General features: G+C 40.9%; 1 protein-coding gene across 12 annotated transcripts in view; it reads left to right on the top strand.

Annotated features, from left to right (window-relative positions):
- sox5 (SRY-box transcription factor 5) overlaps positions 1–20,786 on the top strand; it is a 213,073-nt gene that overhangs the window by 155,372 nt on the left and 36,915 nt on the right. For 11 of the 12 annotated variants that reach the window (XM_082168111.1, XM_082168121.1, XM_082168117.1 and 8 more), the window contains 2 exons: positions 243–477; positions 18,686–18,772. In XM_082168111.1, the coding sequence (XP_082024237.1) occupies positions 243–477; positions 18,686–18,772 (322 nt within the window). The remainder of the gene's footprint in view (positions 1–242; positions 478–18,685; positions 18,773–20,786) is intronic. The other variant, XM_082168113.1, reaches the window with a different exon arrangement.

Below are 20,786 nucleotides of genomic sequence, written 5' to 3'. Positions count from 1 at the left end.
TCTCAGAAGAAGAAGTTCCTGTGATGGTGAAATGACTGAAACTTTTTGCGCTAATGATTTTGTCTAAAGAGACTTCAGACCGACAGAGGCAGAGAGAGACTTTCTACAGTACAGATGGGCAGATGAGGATGAAAGTAAACCTAAACATGCCTCAACACTCAGGAAGAGGACGAAATAATTAGTGAAGGCCTGCTTATTGCTTTGTTTAACACCCTGTCTCTCTCTCTCCGTCTCCTTGTCAGGATCAGGATGGCTGTAAAGGCCTGGCCCTGAGCCCCTACCCCCAGCACAACTCGTCTACCTCACCCAGTAAGCAGCAGCATCAGCAGCAGGAGGAGGGGTCCATGCGGCCGGGCAGCGAACCCAGCTCTGCTTCAGCTCTGGGCACCCCAGAGAGACGCAAGGGCAGCCTGGCCGACGTGGTCGACACGCTCAAACAGCGCAAGATGGAGGAACTCATCAAGAATGAGCCAGAAGGTGAGTGATGGAGAATTTAATACACGCTTTGACACATGGTTGTGACGTTCGCATAGAAAAAGCTGTCCGGAAGCCTTGTTTCACCAAAATTCTCACCTGGTTTACAAAATCTTGAGAGCTGAACAATATAACCTCTCCACTAATGAACATGTCATATTGTGGTGGTTGTTTGCGTATTTCGAGAACATATATTAACACCAACTCATTTAATTTAGCATCTTTATCACAAGCTACTTTTGATGCCATGGAAAGAAATTAAAGATTTGATATTTATTTTATAAAGATTTATAAATACTTTTGATACCATGGAAAGAATAAAAAAAAAAGTACTTTATAAAATTAATTGCAATTAATTTATAAATACTTTTGAATAAAGTAGTAATTTGTAATTTAAAGAATTAATTGATTAGTAATTAATTAATATATTGTTAAATAAAATTCATAGCAATCAATTTAATTACATATTTAAATGAATTTAAAGATGTTTAGCATCGTCACATCAGACTTTTGTCCAGTGTTGTGAGTTTCTTTGATTATTGGGAGCTATCTAGCTTTGAGTTGTTGTTGTTGTTGTTGTTGTTGTTGTTGTTTTAAACTTCCTGGTTGGAGACCAGCAGGCTTTAGGAGCCATTGCGCAGCCAGTTTTTTCCCTTCAGAACCAGTTTTTCTGTGTGGAAACAGCACGTGGAATAGATCCAGATTGGGCACCGGTTTCCGAAATCAGCACTGGCACCCTGTCGGTGGAAAAAGTGCACTGTATTAGACAGTCAGAGGACATTGGCACACGTGTACGTCTTATTGTGATGAAATTACAATGTGAAACCGACTGAAAGTGTGAAGGATTTCATGGCGAGCATCTCTCACTCTGTCTTTCTTTCTGTCCTTCCTTCACTCACTCGCACGCACACATTCTTTCTTGCATCTATCTACCCTGACTAACAAATTCTGCTTAATGAGAGCTGTTGATAAAGTCAGGCCTTTGTTTAAGCAGGCAGGGATCAGCTGTTCGGAGCCATTGTGTGCCACACTTTGCATATTCATTTCAGACTGATTACTGAGATAACGGCTCTCAGCTCCTTCCACAGGATCTCTCTCTCTCTGTCTCTTACATCACACCACACTCGCTCTGTAATTAGAGGCCAGTTCCTCATGAATAATCAGAACCTGCTCCCTATGTGAATTAGCCAATGTGTGTGCTAATAAACATGTGAAAATACTGACACTGGACGGATGGATGGATATATGGATGGATGGATGTAGGTAGGTAGGTAGATGAATGAATGGATGGATGGATGGATGTGTGATTGTACAGTGAGAATTGTTTTCTTCACCCGTGCACACTGAAGGCTACTTAAAGTTGATCCTGCTGTCAACCATGTGAAGAATGCAGGCAAACAAAGCTAGCATTCACTAATTTAGCACTCACATAGTATTTACATACAGCAGGCTTTAGCGTGCTCTCTTTTCTGTATGTACAGGAGTGCGGAGTACAACTGTTGCGTTACTCCATGCTTTGTCTTAAACTGAGGTCACGCTAGATTTCGCTCCACTGACATTCAGGTCTGCGGTTTTGCAGGAAATTTCTACAATTATATTATGTTATTTTATTTTCAGCTCTGATTTGGGGAAAAATCTGCAGAATGGATTTAAACATGATACTGGTATATAAAAAGCATCATGATTTGATCATCAAGACTTTGCAAATGACAGGCATTGAAGTTTTGCTGGCACTGATTCTGCTCATTTGTGTGAGCATCATCCTGTTCTATAAAAACCAAGCAGGATTTTGCTTCATTTACATTTGATTTTAATAGTTACGTCAGAAAAAATAGTTACATTTGAGAAAGCCGTAAGGTCATACCAAGAGTCTGGCCGTGAAATTCAACAGCTGCCGTATACAGGAGGCCAGGAAAAATATAGGAAGGATACTTATAGAACTTGAGAAAAAGCAAGCAAGCAAAACAGACAGTCCATTAGCAGGAGACTACAGTAGCGCATTATCTCTCTACTCTCTGTTCAAATGAAATGTGCAAACAAAAGAAGCCCCAGTCCCTCAAGAAGCTCGGACACAGAGAAAAAGAAGCAGAAAAGAAAAGAGAAAAATAAAGAGGGGGATGTGGGCAGTGCATTTAGCCAGGCCTCTCATAGCCTGATAAAAATCCCTTTTCAACTCGCCTGTCCATTGTTTGCTTGTGTACCTCACAAAGACCATTAGCTGCAAACGGCAGGTTATGATGAAAAATTAATGAATGCTTTAATCATTATGAAAGGGTCGTATTATTACCGTTCCCTTTCTCTTTCTCTCTCTCTCTCTCTCTCTCTCACTCTCTCTCTCTCCCTGCCCTCCCTCTCTTTCCCATACACTGCTTCTAGACGGATCAATCACATGCTCGCATATACATGCACATTCATCGAAAGTCGCTCGGTGTGGTGGAAATTTAGCGCTGGCTTATGAAGGGAAAGTAGAAAGGAAATGGGTCAGAAAGCAGTAAGAGAATAGTGAGAGGGGGCCACATGCATCTCACTCCCTGTGTGAAATCGGGAGTGTGTTAGTCAGCGTGTTAGCGAGCCGTTTGCTCACCTGTCTCCCCTCGCTGCTCCACTTCCCCTCAGATAAACAGCCCGAGCTGAGTCGTTTGTTACAATGAGATACCAGCCAAACTTATACTGGGTCAGGCGAGTGTGTGTGCGCGCACGCATGTGTGTTTGACCAAGAGCAGAGCCATTTGGCCTTTATAAACGCGCGTCCGAGTCTGTCCCTAATCGACTGGCCTCAATGATACTGCACATCTTAAAGCAGTTTCCGTATCAACCTGTTACTGCTCACATTCACAGATTTATACATTGTTGCAAGTGGGTAAACAATTGGTCGGCCAAAATGGGTTTATATCTAGAAAGCAGGCTGGCATCATATATTAATATATGATGATGATTATAATTATAATTAGAAAAATGTATATATGATCATAATATATGATGATATATAGCAGAAAAGATGAACTCAATTAGATGAATTAATGAACATTTATTTTACACAACATTTATTTAAAAAAGAAAATATTCAGCACAAATTTGTTGCTTGAAAATCTAAAAAAATTCCTTCCGGGCCTCCTCTTATCTCTCACTATATGTGTAGCAATATATTTCAGAACTGCAGCAAGAACAGTTTCCAGCAGCCTGTGTGTGTGGTGTGACAGTGTCAGGCAGCAGCGTGCTGGAGTGTGTGTGTGTGTTATTAGCTTTAGTAATGGAAAGAGGGCAGAAGGGCTGTCAGGGGTTCAGAGGGAGCACAGTGTTTCTCTCAGGGGTCTGGACAGCAAACACACACTCACAGAGCACTTCCTATGTCATCCACACACAACACACTCTTAAAGACTGACTGCAATTAGAAGGCTATACTGCAAATTAACTTCATCCTCATCTTGAACTACTCCAAATCTTTGAGACGCTTTCTTCTTTGATGGTATGATCACACTCCTCCTCCTCTCCCCCCAGCTCTCTGTGGAGGAGATGTAGTCCTCACTAGTGCTTGGCAGTCTGTGTTATGTGGGGCACAGATGTTCAGGGTCTCCCGAGTGTCCACGTGTGTGTGTGTGCGAGTGTGTGTTTGTCAGCCTTGGCGCTGGGCTGAGCTTGATTCATGGTCTGGGCCCAGCTTTGGTTGGTTCCCTTAGCACTGAACCTTACACAGACACACACACAGTTCTCAAGCTGAGCATACGTGTCACAGCCCTTTACAGACAATGGTCTCATTCACCTTCCTGTGCCTCTCTTTGAGTCTCCCCACCCTGTGTGCTTTTACACACAAGATCACTCCTCTCATCAGTAACTCTCATCCAGAGTCCATAAAGTTATTTTTGCCATACCTGTTAACTACGGGTAAATTAAGAACATTTTCCAGTCGTAAATAGTATTTAATGGCTGTGAAACTTATATTCTAATTATATATATTCTAATTATTTTGTAATTTAATAATATATTAAATGTATATATGATTATATATTATATAAATATATATAATATATTTACAATATTATTATTTATTATGTAATTATTTTTACATTTATTTGTATTTATAATTTAGTGTTCTGTAATATCTGTAACAGCAGAAGTGATTGCAGTATTAGAAATGTGAAGATTTATTCTTCATGTTTTGTTTTGTTTTTGTTGGCTTAATGCATAAAATATTCCACATACATGAGACAAATGCCGAATCAGACTCGACTCTCTTGTCTTTTCTCATAAAGTTCTCCATCTCAGATGCCGTACAGCCCTCTTGAAGTAACAGCGTGGTCTTGTTTACGAGTGCTGGCCCCCTCGTACCGGATGGCCATGGAGTGAGCCGAGATTGATGGTTCAATTTAGACTTGACTAATTGAGTCCCTCTCCTTGCTTCTCTCTCTGTGGGATGCTCTGGCTTCAAAGCTCGTCCTGGGGTCAGCTGCTGCCCGGATGCCTCTATTATCTTACGCTGCCTCCACCGGTCTGGGGTCAGACTGGAGGTGGCTTTTAATGCACAGTGGGCCGTAAGTTGTGCGACTGCACTGTTTTATAGCATGACACTGAACTGTAGGGCACGTCAAATGGTGTTTTAAGATCAGAGCGAGGTTGCACCGCACACACTCTCACACTCTCTTTTGTGAGACGTGCATGAGGGGGGTGTTCGGAGGCACTGGGGCATTTTATAAGACAGCACTTAGGCTCTGTCATTGTTAGCCAAGGGCTCACGCATTCATACCCCTCAATGAGAGAGAATAAGAAGGGCGGATACACTCTTCCATGAAGACGAAAGGGGCAGAAGAGCTCTGAAGCAGTTCAGCAGTGCATCTCTGTCTAAATCTCCCCAGGGTCTGCTAATCTGCTATATGACTGCTGCTGTGGAGTGCTTTCTCACACACACACACACACACACACACACACACACACACACACACACGCATACTATAATTGGACACCAAATACACATATATGCTTGCACACACACATAAACACAGGGTATGCACAGTTGTAGGTTCTTTAGCAGCTTTTTTAGGATGCATCAAGTAAGATCGAACAGATCGAAAAAGAAAAAACCACCAAAGGACTTCCATATGCAGCCAAATACAGACAAATTCAGGCACATAGAAGGCGAGGAGGGCATGCTACGAGCACTGAGAGCGTCTGTGAGCGAAGAGTGAGAGAGTGGGAGAGAACAACTTCAATGTGCAATTTCCAGCATTTGGTAGTAATTAGCTAGATGTATAAATGAACATTAGGAGGAAGGTTTTCACTGGAGTCGTTTGTCATTATCTTCCCCTCGTGCTCTGAAAAACGAGGTCTGAGTTAGAGACTGAGGACAGAAAAAGAGAGAATAGAGAACTACACAAAACCAAAATATGGATTTGTAGAGGTTATTGAAAGAGAGAGATTGATGTTAGAGTTGTAACCTGAAGAAATCTAAAGCTGTTTCCCTTGATTTCTCTCTTTCTTTTGCTCTATTTTTACTTTTAGTACCTGATAAGTGTTGATTAATCTTATAATTTTGACAGCCCAACTTTAAACCCACCCATAAGAATGAATAATGACAAATGAAATAATACCTCAGTACTCTTACTGTACTCAGTCAGCAATTGTCTCAGAAACATCTGAGTCAGAGTTGATAATTGAACACTCAAAGAGCAATAAATCTTTTCCTCTGGGTATATCTGTTTAAAAATGATGCAATCCAAACTGATAGACAAACAGACGCCTTCTGAATAAAGTTTCTATCTGTTTACAGAATCTAGCGCAACAAAACACCAGCTATTCTAACTCGCAGCCATTATAGCGCTAAAGATTTTTCTTAGTAACGCCGTCAGTCTTTACTGGGAAAAGCACAAGATGCCTCCTTTTTTTCCCAGAGTAGACGATTGCATGCCTGTTAATTTGTCTCCGGCTGAATCCAAGTCAGTGTACTTTTCTTTGAGGTTGGCAAAACAGCTGAACACATTAGAGTTAACGGGGCCCTATTGTGAACGAGCCATTGTTCCAGCGTATGAAAGGCACATTCAAGTCAGTTGTATTGAATTGTTTGGGTCTGCCTTTCAGTTTGTATTCTTCTGCTGCCTTGCACAAGACAATCAATAGGGATGAGCCTTCTCACTGGATGGGTGATATTAGAGCTGAATGCCGCTTACGGGATGGGAAAAGCTGTCTGAGGGGACACACACACACACACACACACACTTAGAGCCTTTGGCATAACAGCGCTGTGGTCTCTTTTTTTACTTTAAGTGTGGGCATCGGATTAGAGACTTTGAGATGGACGTCTTTGTGCATTACTTATGTGTGTGTGTGTGCGCGATTGTGATTGTGTGTCTAAAGTTTTGTTATTGACCTCCTGGTGTGGCATTAAGAAAGGCACAAAAGCCGGAGGTTCATGAATTAGACTGTGGCTCCATAGCAGGGCCATTATAGAGCTGACTGTTCCATAGCCACACCATTGTGGCTCAAGACTTGGACAGTTGCACACAGCCATCATTGACGTGCATGAATTGGAAATTTTCCTGAGCCGTGATGGCTGAATGCAGGGTTTGAACATGAGGAATCCATATATTAGCAGCTCCGTTTGCTTTGCTGGATTTAATGATGTGCCTGTGAATTGCATAATATGAATATTCCTTATGGAGACGTGTAGATGATGACTGATTTCATGAGATGTTTAAGAACTTCTCTGTATGCCAGTGCATACGCAATCAGTATGGAGAGGCAGCGCCCTGAAAAATAATCAGTTCGCACAAATAAAGTGAGTTCTTCACCGTTTGTTTAGTTATAAAGCTCTCAGACGTTGAGCAGTTGCGTGATTCTTATGCTAATTTGCAGAGCACACCCATATCTATTAACATGCTAATTTTATTTTGTGTGTGTTGGCATTTTTGAAGCTAATGCTAAATAATGGAATACAATATCCCATGAATATTCATTGCAACTTTTAAAAACTGAAAAAACTCTATAAAATATCACTCACCCCTCTCTTTGATCATGCTTTAGTAGATAGAGAGCTTTCTGAATCTCCATCACAGCACTTTTTTTCCCAATCACACTGGTGACGTTTTTGAAACTGTATGTGTGTGTGTGATTTCTGTAAAGGGAGTCAAGGCAAGAGGAAATATAGCAATAGCAGGCATGTGCATATGGTTGGACCACTAGGCTTTGGCGTACTGTTGCATTATGGGTAATTGCGGGTCAGTGGTTGTTGGTTATTTTGATGTGGCGTTAGAGGCCTTGCACCAACTCGCAAATCCTTTCCCCATATCCATTACGCACCCCTGTAAATCTAATTCCAAGTCCATTCTCTTCTTTTCTAACACACTCACTTGAGCCTCAGCAGGGTTAAAAAGGGATATGTTAAGTAAATTACAAAGCAGGTTTAGGTTTATTTGCTTGGGTTGGAGTAGATAAGAACAAACAGTGGATGTGCACAGGCCAAATGTCAGGGGCTGTGTACACACTTGCTCACCCACACAACATGTAGAGTATGTAAAAACACACACACAAAAGTTTTCGGTAAATGTAAACACACAGAAGTCAGTTTGTCGGGATATTTTTCTGTTAAAGATTGATTTTAGTCCAGAAACAAGTATTAAAACTTAATTGGCTAACACATTGTGTTGTGCACAGTCCTGTTGAGTACACTTGAGCCTCTTAGCAGTGCTCAAGGAAGCGATAGAGTTACCTTCAAATGACTTTCTCATTAAACTGGAAATGTTATATTTGCCTGATTGGCCACATCCAGCCAATTTCATTGGTTAATTCAATCACGCAGTCATCTGTCAAGAAAAGTTCAGACTTAAGTTCGGAAATATCATGAATGGATCCGATAATGACAAACAGTAAAGTTATATATCAGGATTTACTAGTGCTATTCTAAAGGGTTAAAGTTTTAAGTTTGGAGATAGATGTTTCAGCATTGTGTAGGCAAATATCACATGACCTATGAAATCTTTATGATCAGTAGAAGGACGGGGTTAACGCTCAACATTTTATGTCGAATTTAATGTGATTGCAAACTAAGATCTTCCCTTGTTGATTGTAAACACAGCACAGTCTATCAATGACTCTCCATCACATACTACACACTCCTTACAGCTGCTCCACTTCCTGGTTTTGAGTGCACGAGACCGAATGCCGGTAGTGTACACCAGCGAGTGAATGAAGCTCCGGTAGGGGGTCTTTGAACACGAGGGGGAAGCTCAGAATTAACCCCAGCAGTCCTGCGGTCAGGCATCGCACTTTGAAAATAAAGCAATCTGTCTCTGCTGAGCGGTCCTAGGTCAGCACCCTTCGGCCTGCCAGAAAATAGGCCCTTTATTTGAGCCAGATGTTCAGAAACAAGCTAGGCGGATCCCAATCCTCCCTCTTTCCCTTCCAGTGTCTCTCTCTCTGCCTTCTTTTGCTCTTGCACTCCTTCCTATTCCCCCCCCCCCCCCCCCCCCTCTCTCTCCTGTCCCATGGTGGCGGTGAGAGACTCCGGGAGACTCCGACTTCTCCGCGAGAGAGAGCTCTAGCCTGGCTGCACGCCCGAGCCTGATCCCCTGCCTGGACGTGGGGACCGCTGGAAGACTGAACAGGTGTTCTCCACTTTTTGATTTCAGTGCATTTGAATTAATCCTGTCAGCTCAGCTGTTAAAACAACTGTCACCCCCAGCTGCTAGTCATTTTAGGCTGGATCTGACACACTCCGCCAGTCTACGGCAGTCGCCGATGACATACACACACTCTCACCGTCTGTTCCCTGGCCCATTGTCACGGCCACAAAGCGATTTGCACACACACGTACATACACAGACGCATACGCACAAAGGAAATGCCTCGGCACATCAGCATAGTCCAAAGAAAATTTTAATTGAATGTTAAAACATTGTTTATGATATAAAGAAACTGATTTTCATTTTGAAAGCAGTCTTCACAATGAGCTAACACAGGTTATGTAGCCTGATGAGGTTTATATATTTATCTAAATGACAGAGAAATGTTTTATTTTAAAGAAAGGCAATTGTAATTTCATTAGACAAATGTAAACCTTAAATTTATAAATGTTTATTTATTTACATTTAAATGTAGTTATGTATTTCTTTTATTTACATTTATTTATTAATCGTTTTTACTTTTTAGGTGTACATTTTTGCCAAATTTCTAGGGACAATTTTAGTCCCCCCGACTATATCTATCTTAGTAAACCACACAAATTCTCATACATCACCTGTTTCCTTCTCTTTCCACATTATATTTTTAATTATTGCCATTTAAAAGCTAAACCTCCTCTTCCTCTCCCCTTCACCTCTTCTCGCCCTCCTCAGCTCAGAGGTGCTGTTTCAGAGAGTGTTGTTCCTGTCGTTCAGTTTGATCTTTTTCAACCTCCTTTTCTTTCATCCGGATTCACATACCCCTTAGTCAGATACAGGTTACACATTCTGGCAAATGTTTCTCGCACATTTAAATATCTGTTTACTTCTTTTTATTGCCAAGAGCAGAGAAAAACGCAGTGGTTAATTACTGGTTGATGATAAATGGTTGGTCGAGGGAGTGTTCAGAAACTTGGGCTGTTTAGTTTTTGCCCTGCCTTCCCTTTTTTATGCAATGCCAGTCAAGAGGGAATTCATTCGTTTCTCCAAAAAAAAGAAGAAAAAAGTTCAGGTGTGTGAGAAAATGTAGGATTCATTTGCTTCATTTAGGGCCAGCACTCCAATGTAAGTGTGTCAGGTTTTCAGCGTTTTTAAGAGATGAATTCTCTATCAGAGGGCCAGGCCACGTTCTAATCTTCTCCTAAGGCTGTTCTCACCTTTGGAGAGAGAGAGATAAATGGAACGCAGAACAGAAATAAGCACTCTTACACAATAGAATGTATAGTTTGTCATGTGTTTGGTATATTTGCTTACAGGCTTATGACGTTTCGGGGACTTTGGACCCCAGTGTGCACACAGCAGTAGGAGAACAGAGAGAGGTCGTGGATTTAGCCCCCACCCCTCTGTTGTTTTCTACACAGATAAACCTCTTCAAACTTCTTTTTGTGCATTACTTTAGTCTTTCCCAACCTTTTTTGTTTTGTCTTACCACAGGCCTATAGTAATTCTTAAGTAATCTGTCATTGTTGCTTTTGTAACTTATATTATATTCTACTTCCTTGGAGTGCACGTACCAGTGGTTGGGAATCACTGCATTACAGTGTGTTTCTGTTTGAACGATACTGGGAACTGGGATAGTGTGCACACTTAATATTTTTATCTGATGACTATATTTGAGGACCTCTAAAGTGCCGCGTTCCAGTGCATTTAATATGTTAACATTATTATGAGTGCACTGTACAGACTCGCACAGTAAGGGTTTAAATAAACGAATTAAGATGAAACGGGCCGTTTTTGCCGTCCTGTACCCCTGCTGGTGACTAACCAATGGAAATGCAATATAGCTTATAAGTGGGGAGGTTTTCCCATGACCAACCTTATCAAGCAATCAAAGTTTTAACTTGAAAGCATTTACCGCATCCCCCACCCTGTCCACCTCCCCTCTTCCTGTCCTACAGATGAAGAGAAAGAAGTTGAAGGATGTGTCGGATGGTGGGTGAAGGGGTCTGTTGGCTTTGCTGGGCATGGGCAGCTTCTTAGAGCTGTTAACAATCACCTAATGGCTCTCACATGGCTACCAGTATCTGGGAGCAGTGGAGCCCACACAATGCCGGCCATTCTTACAGCAAGCATTTTAACTGCCCCAGGCACACAGAGACAACAGCAACAATTAAATCCAGTGTAAATCCGGAGTGTGTTAGGGAAAAACATGTCTTTAGATTCCCTACTTCCTGCTTGCACAGGTCAGACGGAGCCATTTTGCTTATTGATAAGCGTCTGTCCATGCCTCCGTCAGGAAAAAAAGCTGCGTCCCTGAATGTGAAAGAAATGAAAAACAATGTAAAGACAAGAGGAAGCAAATTGTAAAATGGGTAATAACTGTTTTCATTTTTCATTTGTTATGACAAGTTTAAAATGGAGACTTCTGAGTGGTTTTTGTTTGTTTTTTTCCTCCAAAATGCAAAGCAGCATTATCATGTCAGCATAGTCTGCCTGTGTGTGTGACAGGCCCGTGACAGCTGCTTTCTGAAAGCCACAGTACACTTCAACGTGACATACAGCAATTGTGATTTTAACAGACACCACGGCCTCTGCCGTGCGCTTTGACAAATTTTATATATATTTATTTAGTTACTTATTTATTTATTTTCGATTACATTCCGGTCCATGGTTCGTGTGATGCGGACTTTGTGATAGCAAGTGTTTGCAACCATATGCGTGTGTGTGGGTTGCCTCAGTCCAAAGCTTTTTTTTTTTGCTTTTTTTTTTTTGCTGTCCCACAGTTAATGCATCAGAGACTCGGACGAACACGTTGTATTCTTTTGTTGTCATTTTAAAGTGATGTAATGAAAGCGGGTGGCGGCAGGGCCCCGGGGCTATGACAGCTCTCTGCTGACTGGGCTGCGCACGAGACACGCTGAAGAGGGGTTATTGCCACGAGACAGATTGAAAGTGTCATTTTCCATTATAGAGCACACGGAGGAAGCACAAATATGCCCTGGCCTACTTTAACAGGATGCCTTTGACAAGAGAAATGTGTGTGCTCAGAGAAGAGGGGAGCCCTGAGCCCAGCTTAACCCTTTCTTCTGACTTACCGCGGCACGAGAAATGACGCTCCTGTCGGAATCTGGTTGTAGCGCAGATGAGAATAGTTCACTCGAAAATGAAAATTTTGTGTTATTGTGTCATGTTATTTCGAACCCATATGACTTTCTTTCTTCAATGGAACACAAAAGGAGATATTTAGCAGAATGTTTAGCACAATCTGCTTTTTCCCAATAATACAGAAAAAAAAGAGGTAATTTTGATCATAAACATCAATTATACAAAGTACATTCCCATATATGCGAAACATAATCCTCACTGCATATTATATTTCAGACCTAATTGTCTGCACACATTATATGTAATTCTTTGCTTTTAGCTTTTAAGAATTTTGATATGCTAATCTGTTCATGCTTATTCACTTAAAGGCAAAACTCAACAGTAAGCCACATTATAAAAAGGCGTGTGTTTTGACTGCATGTGTGCACATTAATTAATTTCGATATGTATGTACAATTGCATATATTTGTGCGTGCTTGTGTGTGTGCGTATCAGTAGCGTGGCTGATACTCAGATGTATGCCAGCCAGATTTGAAGTCTTGGACGTCCTCAGAGAATGTCTTAATTTTCTCAGACTTTCTCACACGTCGTGATGGTTTTGCTCACATTCTTCTTCACAATGTCATGCCCTCCACGCAGTTATTTCAATCTGGCAGTGTAAATTTGGCACCGCGCAAGAGGTGCCAGAATAAATTTGGCGGGAGTTTTGGTTCAAATCAAATTGGACATAAGCACCCACAACACCATCTGTCAGAGAAGGATTGCAGATATGTGAAGGGCACAATTCCGTCAGAGATAAACGACTTTTTCAATTTGTAAATCTCACCCTGCAACTTAAGTTGGGAATTATTTTCCATTCATTTATGGAAAATTGATTTATCATCATCTAACTAAGGACTAGAGCTGAAGAGCACACTTTGTAGTGCTTGTGGGACTTCTATATCACGCTACGCAAATCTAGTTTACACAAGTTTTTCACATATTCCACATTTCTAGAACATTCTATTAAGTTCAGTAAAATGCTGCATTAATTTCTGTTAATTGTTCGCAAATTTACTGTCAGTTTATGTTCAAATGGTTTTGCAAACAATTTGCACCGTTCTGCTCGTGTTTCATTAATAAGTTCTGATGTTTTGATTATGACAAATTTTAATGAGGAACTATATATTGTTCCGTTTACCCATGATGTCATTGTTCTAGAACAAAATACTACCGTCCAAAAAAAATAACTGTACAGATGGAGAACAAACAGGGGGGGGGGTTTTTCAGGTAAGGTGTTTTTCTTTTTATATTTTATATTATAAAATTGTGCCTGTTACCCTGGTGACCGCTCTTGAAGGTAAAGGGTGTGTTCCATGTTTCCCTTTTTTCCTTTCTGCTTGTCACCTCTCTAAGACAGGAACGTTTTTTGAGCAAAAACAAGAAAGAAGACATTCTCTGTGTGTGAGTGAATGTTTGTACAGAGTGTTGCTAAGCATTGCCTTCTCCTCCATCAGCACACATAATTGGGACTTTTAGCTTGAATGGCGGCTTTTGATGAGAGATTTGGTCCGATGTTTTTTTTTCTTTTCTCTTTTTTCTTGCTCTGTGCGTTTCTACACTCACAGTCTCACAGTGTCTGCCGCGCCGGGAGAAAACACGAGCGACTGCTGATGTTTGAACGTCCTTTAGAAAGAATTTTCAACATGGTCTCTGGGCAAATAACAGCCGTACATAAATTGATCATCAAGGGTGATTATAATCATCTTTTCATTTGACAGGGGAATTCAGGAGCAGAGTTTGCACAGCGTGTTTGTTTCTGAATCAAACTTCTGCCGTTTGCTCTTTAAAATCTCATGAACTTTTTTTAAACATGACACCCTAAATGACTGCTGATCTGGACTGCATTCATTGATTATAGTGTTTTAGTCACAAAGGCTGTAATTAATGACTAGTTTTGTGATTGAAACCCATCTTTGTGTGTTTGTGTTTACTCCTTACAAAGATCTAAGCGCAGCTGGACTCCTGTGTGTGCGCGTCTCGTGATGGACATTTATACGGCACTGAACTCAAAGTGTGTGACCGTCCTTTCTGTCCAACCTTAGATAAACTAGCTGGGTGCTTGTATAATTGGTTATTCAATCCTGACCTCTGTGGCGACTGGGAGCTGCTGCAGCGTGTTGCTTTCTGCCAAGAGCAGTCAATGTGGAGCCTGTTCTGGTGCTGTGTGCTGGGCCGGGCCCGAGCCAGGGCCTTTCCTGTGAGCCCTCCCCACCCGCGTGAAGCTGGCGCTGGGACACTGGCCCTTTTGTTGTCCACTGTGGGCCTGGCTCTCCTTGTCTCATTCCCCCTCCGTCTCCCCGCTTCTCTCCACTCCTCCAAAACCAACCCCCGCCCCCTCTTTCTTTTCCGAACAAAACATCTCATTGGCTTTGCAAATATGAGATAATTGGAAAAATGGAGTTGGCCGGGCTGAGTCAGAACGTTTGGGCAAAAAATAGCACCGCAACGGCGAGGCATAGAGAAACACAGAGTGGGTGATGAAATTATTTGTGAAGTACAGAGCCCAGACCGCCTTAAGTTGGACCATGGTGTGTGAAGAATGAAAGTGCACTCGCTGGTGGCACATCTTATTCTTGAGTGGTTCTTCCACGCTTTTGGGCCAGGTGGCTGGACATCTTGGCTTTGGCTCTGCCAGCTGCTGGAGTCCTCTGGAGCCAGTGAACTTTAATAATGCCCCATAATTCACCTATTATTGCCAGATTAACTTCTCCTCTCCCATTTTGGCATGGTTTGTGTGGTGGTTGGTGAGTTTGTGATCTCATATTCAGTTTACAGATGAGTGTGCGCAACTGACGCACTTGTTTGTCAGATCTGTCTGCCGAACATCCTGTTCAAGACACAAATAGAGGTGAATGAGTATAGGGACAGTTCAGGTGTTGATGGTCCTCAAAATCTGATCAAGAGACCCCATGGGTATGTATGCATTTATGTATGTATGTATGTATGTGTATATATATGTGTGTGTGTGTGTGTGTGTGTATATATATATATATATATATATATATATATATATATATATATATATATATATATATATATATATATATATATATTAGGGGTGTAACGGTTCACAATTTTGGTCGGCAGGAAAAATGGTCCAACTCTTTCAAAATGCGTATATATATATATATATATATATATATATATATATATATATATATATATATATGTATGTATGTGTGTGTGTGTATGTGTATATATATATATATGTGTGTGTGTGTGTGTGTGTGTGTGTGTGTGTGTGTGTGTGTGTGTGTGTGTGTGTGTGTGTGTGTGTGAATTGCTCCTTCCTTATTAATATTACACATATTTATGTTAATACTATTATTCATATTTTATTTTATTTGTGTCCCTCACCACTACCTTTAATTTGCTCACTATTTTTGGAAAAACATTTTTTAAAGCTGCTTAGAAACAATATTTCAAATAGGACCATTAGAGATAAATAATACCTTCTCGCTTTATATCTTTTAACAAACATTCTCTCTCAATCAGGTTATGTCTAATTGACACATCTTGGCACAGACACTCCTCCTCTCAAACACACCCTTGCTCTGTGTTTTTCCACTGTTCTCTTTCTGCTGTACCCCTCAGGCAGTGCTGGTCCCACCAAAAATGTGCTCCCCACCTTGTAAGGGCGCATAGGGTTCCACCCAGCTGCCACAAACAAGACCTCTTTACACTAATGCGTACAAGCTGTGCTGCTGTATTGGAAATAATGGGACCAGTCTCAAAGTTTCTACCCTCTCTCACTTCTGTTTCTCTCTCTTATGCACATATTTTGAATGCCGATAACCTATTCACATAGCAAATATAGGTTTTAAATCTGCAGTTAGTATGTTTATCTTTTATCTTTATGGAACATTTTATAGTTCAGTCTTCTCATTCAGATTTGCAGTTTTCACATGGGTTTTATTTAAGTATTACATTTTTCTCATACATTTCTTTTAAATTTCCTTGAGAGATATAAATGAGATACAAATGAGACCAATTTGAGCATGCAGTAAGTGTATAGAGCTATTACATTAATATGGTTAGCTTTGGTCTTTATAAATATTAGATGAGAAATGAGTTCATATTAAAATATATGACTTTTTATTTCAGAATTCTGAGCATAGTGTGAGACTTTTGAAGCTGTAGGGGAGACATTTGAAATTAGTTTGCCTTTTTTTTTTTTTTGAGATGCCGGACACTCCATCAAAATTCTCAATTCATCTCAATATATTGAAACCACTGAGATATTAAAGAGATCTCATTTGTGATTTTTAGTTCACTACATTTAAATAAGAGTCTGTATTATTAGTACACTCATGTGCTCATGTAAAGTGGCAGGTTAAAGTCCTTATTTTAGCATTTAAAAGCATATGTTGTTTTTCATATTGAAAAAACTCAAAAGCAACATCACAGGCTGAACTGAAAGGTGCTTCTATCAAATGCCCGCAGAAAAGGGGCGCCGCAACAGCCGCAACTTTTCTTCCCAAACCATGAGAGAGGTTGAAGAACGAGATCAAGACAGGGGAGCTGCCACGAAAGACAGATACATCAGCATATCTGCTTCCTTCTCTGTCCATTTTGCAGTAAACGATTGCACAGATCCCCGCTGCGGGCTGTCACATAAAAGAGGGCTTTCTATTTTTATTAATAGTTAAAGTGAAGGAGCTGTCAGCAGGGACAATAGCAGCCATGTTAATAAATAAAAATAATAACTATTATGGTGCCGCGGTGAGAGAGAGGGAGAAAGTACTATACTCTACACGGAGAGAGAGAGCAGGCAGGGGGGATAGACGGAGTGGCCATTTGTTGAAACCTTTCGCTTGTCAAAGCTCTTGGGCTTAAAAGCCTCTGTCATTGTTACGCACAGATGCCAGAATAGAGGAGAGAGAGAGAGAGAGAGAGCCGAGGGCTAATAACACCTGTTGGGGTGACAGTGAGACAGCTGTCAGTAGAAACAGCAGCAGTGAAGGTGATTGGCTGAACTGTGAGGCAGTGCGTCCATAAACCAAAGACGTCTGTTACAGGCCTGAAAGTGTCAAACTTTGAAGTCCAGAGGCGAGACCAGGAACACAAAGGATATTCAGAAATACTCGAGGCAAGAATGCGACTAACTTTAAATTGCAGACATGCCACTGAGGACGTTTGAGCACTAATCAGACATGAAATATTTGGCAAGTCTTCTTCTATTTGGCAAGTCTTTGAGTGTAAGTGTGTGTGCCGCCCACCTGGGGCCTGTACAGTCTATCAGTCGCAAAGACACAGGTTAGTTCTCAGTGTATTAACTCCAGCTGAATTGGTAATGGTGCCACCTGGTGTTTTTACTTTGGTGGAAAAGTATTTAACTGTGTATGTGTGTGTATTTTTGCTTTTGGAGATGTGAATTTAAATTTTCCAAAGGGTTTAGTGATTAAGATTTAAATGAGATGTTTATCAAGACACGATTTATTGTATAAAATAATATGGAAACAAACCCATGACCTTCAAATTGTAAGCGTCATGCTTTACTATCTGAGCTACAGGATGTAGAATTACAAAAAGAAAGAGTGAAAATGAAATGGAAAGGAAAAGGAAATCATAATTGATTGTAAAGTTCGTGTGTGTGTATTTTTGGTTTTGGAGATGTGAGTTTTCATATTCCGAAGGGTTTAGTGATTAAGATTTAAATTAGTCTGAATGAGGAAAAGGGTGTTTTTAGACACGATTTATCATATAAAATGATATGGAATCAAACCATGACCTTGCCGTTGCAAGCATCATGCTTTACTCTTTGAGCAACAGGATATAGAATGACAAAAAGGATAAAAATGAAACGTAAAGGAAATCACAACTGAATCTAAAGTGTTTGTGTGTGTGTGTGTGTGTGTGTGTGTAGTTTCTCAGCCAGCTAAAATACTGACTGCTGTCATTTACCACAACGACACACCTTGTGTTTCTCTTTCACTCTTTGTGTCGCTCTCTTTCTCTTGTTTTGTTTCATATCGCGGTTAATTGTTGTGATGGTGATGCTGGTACTGGTGTACGCATGTATTTGTGTTAGAGAGGAATACAGGGGGGGTTGTTGAGAGTTGTTGTAATTTTCCTCCCTCTCTCTCTTGTTTGAGACGTCCGTCCTTGGCAGGTTAGTAATTAGCGTGTGGGGTGGAGGGGTTAGCGGGTCCGCGGGGTGTATTAGGAAAACAAAGCGCACAGCCTCGATAATGTGTCCATTGTACCCGGTGCATTAAGAGCCTCTTTGTGTTAGCTGGAGCATAGGGCTAATGATTGGCTAACAGCAGGTGAGGAAGCCGCTCAACTCTCTCTCTCTTTCTCTCTCTCTCTGTCTTTCTCTCTCCTTCTCTCTCTCCATCCTCTCTTCCTCCTGCCCTACTGTTGGTGCCATTAGAGAGACGGGCCTTTATTACAGCAAATGGACTTTAAATGAGCTATATTGTGATGTTGCCTGCCTGTGGTAATTCTCTCTCTTTCTGTCTCTCCCTCCCCTCCAGAGGCCCCCAGTATTGAGAGGCTGTTGTCTAAGGACTGGAAGGACAAGCTATTGGCCATGGGTTCTGGCAACTTTGGGGAGATCAAAGGTAAAACGAAAGACTTTGTGTCTTCATTTGACCTCTGAGAGTATGCATGTTCGTTTTCGGCCATTGATATATCTGTTGTATCTCTTTTTAGAGCAACAAAACCATTCGCTATTAAAATTGGCGATTGGGTCAGAAGAGCTGGTTTTGCAGTTCTAGTTTTGAATTGAACCTATAATCATACTTATAATTGTACGCATCAAATGTCACCTTAGACATCTTCAAGCGTTACGAGAGCTCAGGTATGCTAATCCACCTAGCGCTAGCCTCTTCGCCTGCCCCTGTTAATGATCTGCCGGGATGACTTGCTAAGCAACAGCCTTGCTCATGTTAGCACGGTTAATGATACATCCTGTTAGGTCGCTCAGCCGTAGCGAGAACACACTCCTCTGTCACTTTAACAAGCCTTCCTCGCGCTAGTGGCGTGTTCACAAGGCTAACTCTGGAGTAAATGTACTTCATTAAGCTCAGAAATATTTAATCAACGAAGCTTGTTCACGCTCCTGGTGCAGAAAAGGGAGCGCCATTGATCAAGCCGTCGGTGCGGTAACCCCACTGTGATGACATTTTAGCAAGAGAGCATCCCCGCCATGACCACCGATGACTAGCGGTTGGAGAGGTCCCTCGCAACTGTCATCTCTCTGTGTGTGCGTAACCTTCAAGATCAGAAATGGGCACACAAATGTAAAAATCATTTTAAATGGGGTGCTGTAAGCAGGGTTTTCTTCGAAATATCACTTTTTATCCAATCAGGTACACTCTCAGTCTGTGAATAATTTTGTATGTTCACGTTCGGGTTTGCTTGCATGTCTTTGGGAATTGGGTTTTGTCAAGAGTGTAAAGTTTGCAAAACAGTGGAAGCTAGTAAAACAGCTGAAATTGCTTCTAGTTTTTTTGTATAAAACAATAAAAAAAAGGATTAAGCAGAGAATCGTTCATAAAAATGGTATTGTATAAAGCAAATTGCATGAAGCAAATTGCATGCTATTTTGCCACTTGCAGATATATTCCCTGAAATTAAACCATGGTTGATAGTTGGTTGATAGTAGAATGGTGATATGGAATTATATATAAAGTATTATCGCACAGCTATTGACCAGTCTATGCATTTTATAGAACAGACACTGTATCAGAGAATTGTACTTTAAAAAGTCAACTAAATAAATTGCACAGTAAAGAACAGCCTGTGTTAACCACATAGGAGATGATTACAAAGCGAAAGAGACAGAATGAGAGGGAAAGATAGAAGAAAAGATGGAAAGAAAAGTGGTAATGGACAATAAGAGCCTCGGGCTAAGCTCTTTCTCTCCTTCTCTCCCTCATGTAACACAGTACTGTGCTGCTTTAGGGATTTGTCTTTTAAGCCCAGTCATTAATTAGCAGTGAGAGCTGCTTGACAGGTATTACATTGTTACAAATTGGTTAATTACTGTGGTTTGTGACATGAGGCAAGGCAGTAAAGGCAGCCCTAGGATGTTTAGAGAGAGAGGAAACCACTTATTGATCCAAAGCTGAACTTTCAGTAGCCGAGGTAAAAAGCCTTCGGTTGTGATTGATGAGGCTGGTGTATTTTCTTATGTGTGTGTATAAACACTTTCTGTCAACTCTAGTCTTAGGGCATCCAGAGTATATTGTGTCAGAGGTTCAGTCACATTTTAATGAGTGAATCTTACTGACAGTCTTACCGAGTTAGGGACGTGCAAAGCTACATTCAAGACATTCATCTTGTATAGTTTACTTAAGAAAGCCCTATGTTGGTTTATGGGGCATGTTCCACCAACAATGATCAGATACGTTCTCGTTGGATTCTTTAGGATTCGTCCTTCCAGTAAAAAACAGCTGGACAGAGTGCAGGAGTCTCGAGATATGTTTTAAACTATTTTTAACTTGCTATATAATGTGTTCTGACAAGGTGAGGATTTGTTTTTCTGTTGACCCAGTCAGGGAACAAGAAATGAACAAGAAATTATAGATTTATATGCATCAGAAAAAGAAATGTATATATGTTGTTTAATAT

Source organism: Leuciscus leuciscus (assembly GCF_965113295.1).
Source record: "Leuciscus leuciscus genome assembly, chromosome: 4".
NCBI lineage: Eukaryota > Metazoa > Chordata > Actinopteri > Cypriniformes > Leuciscidae > Leuciscus > Leuciscus leuciscus.
This window is presented reverse-complemented; position numbering and strand designations above follow the sequence as displayed.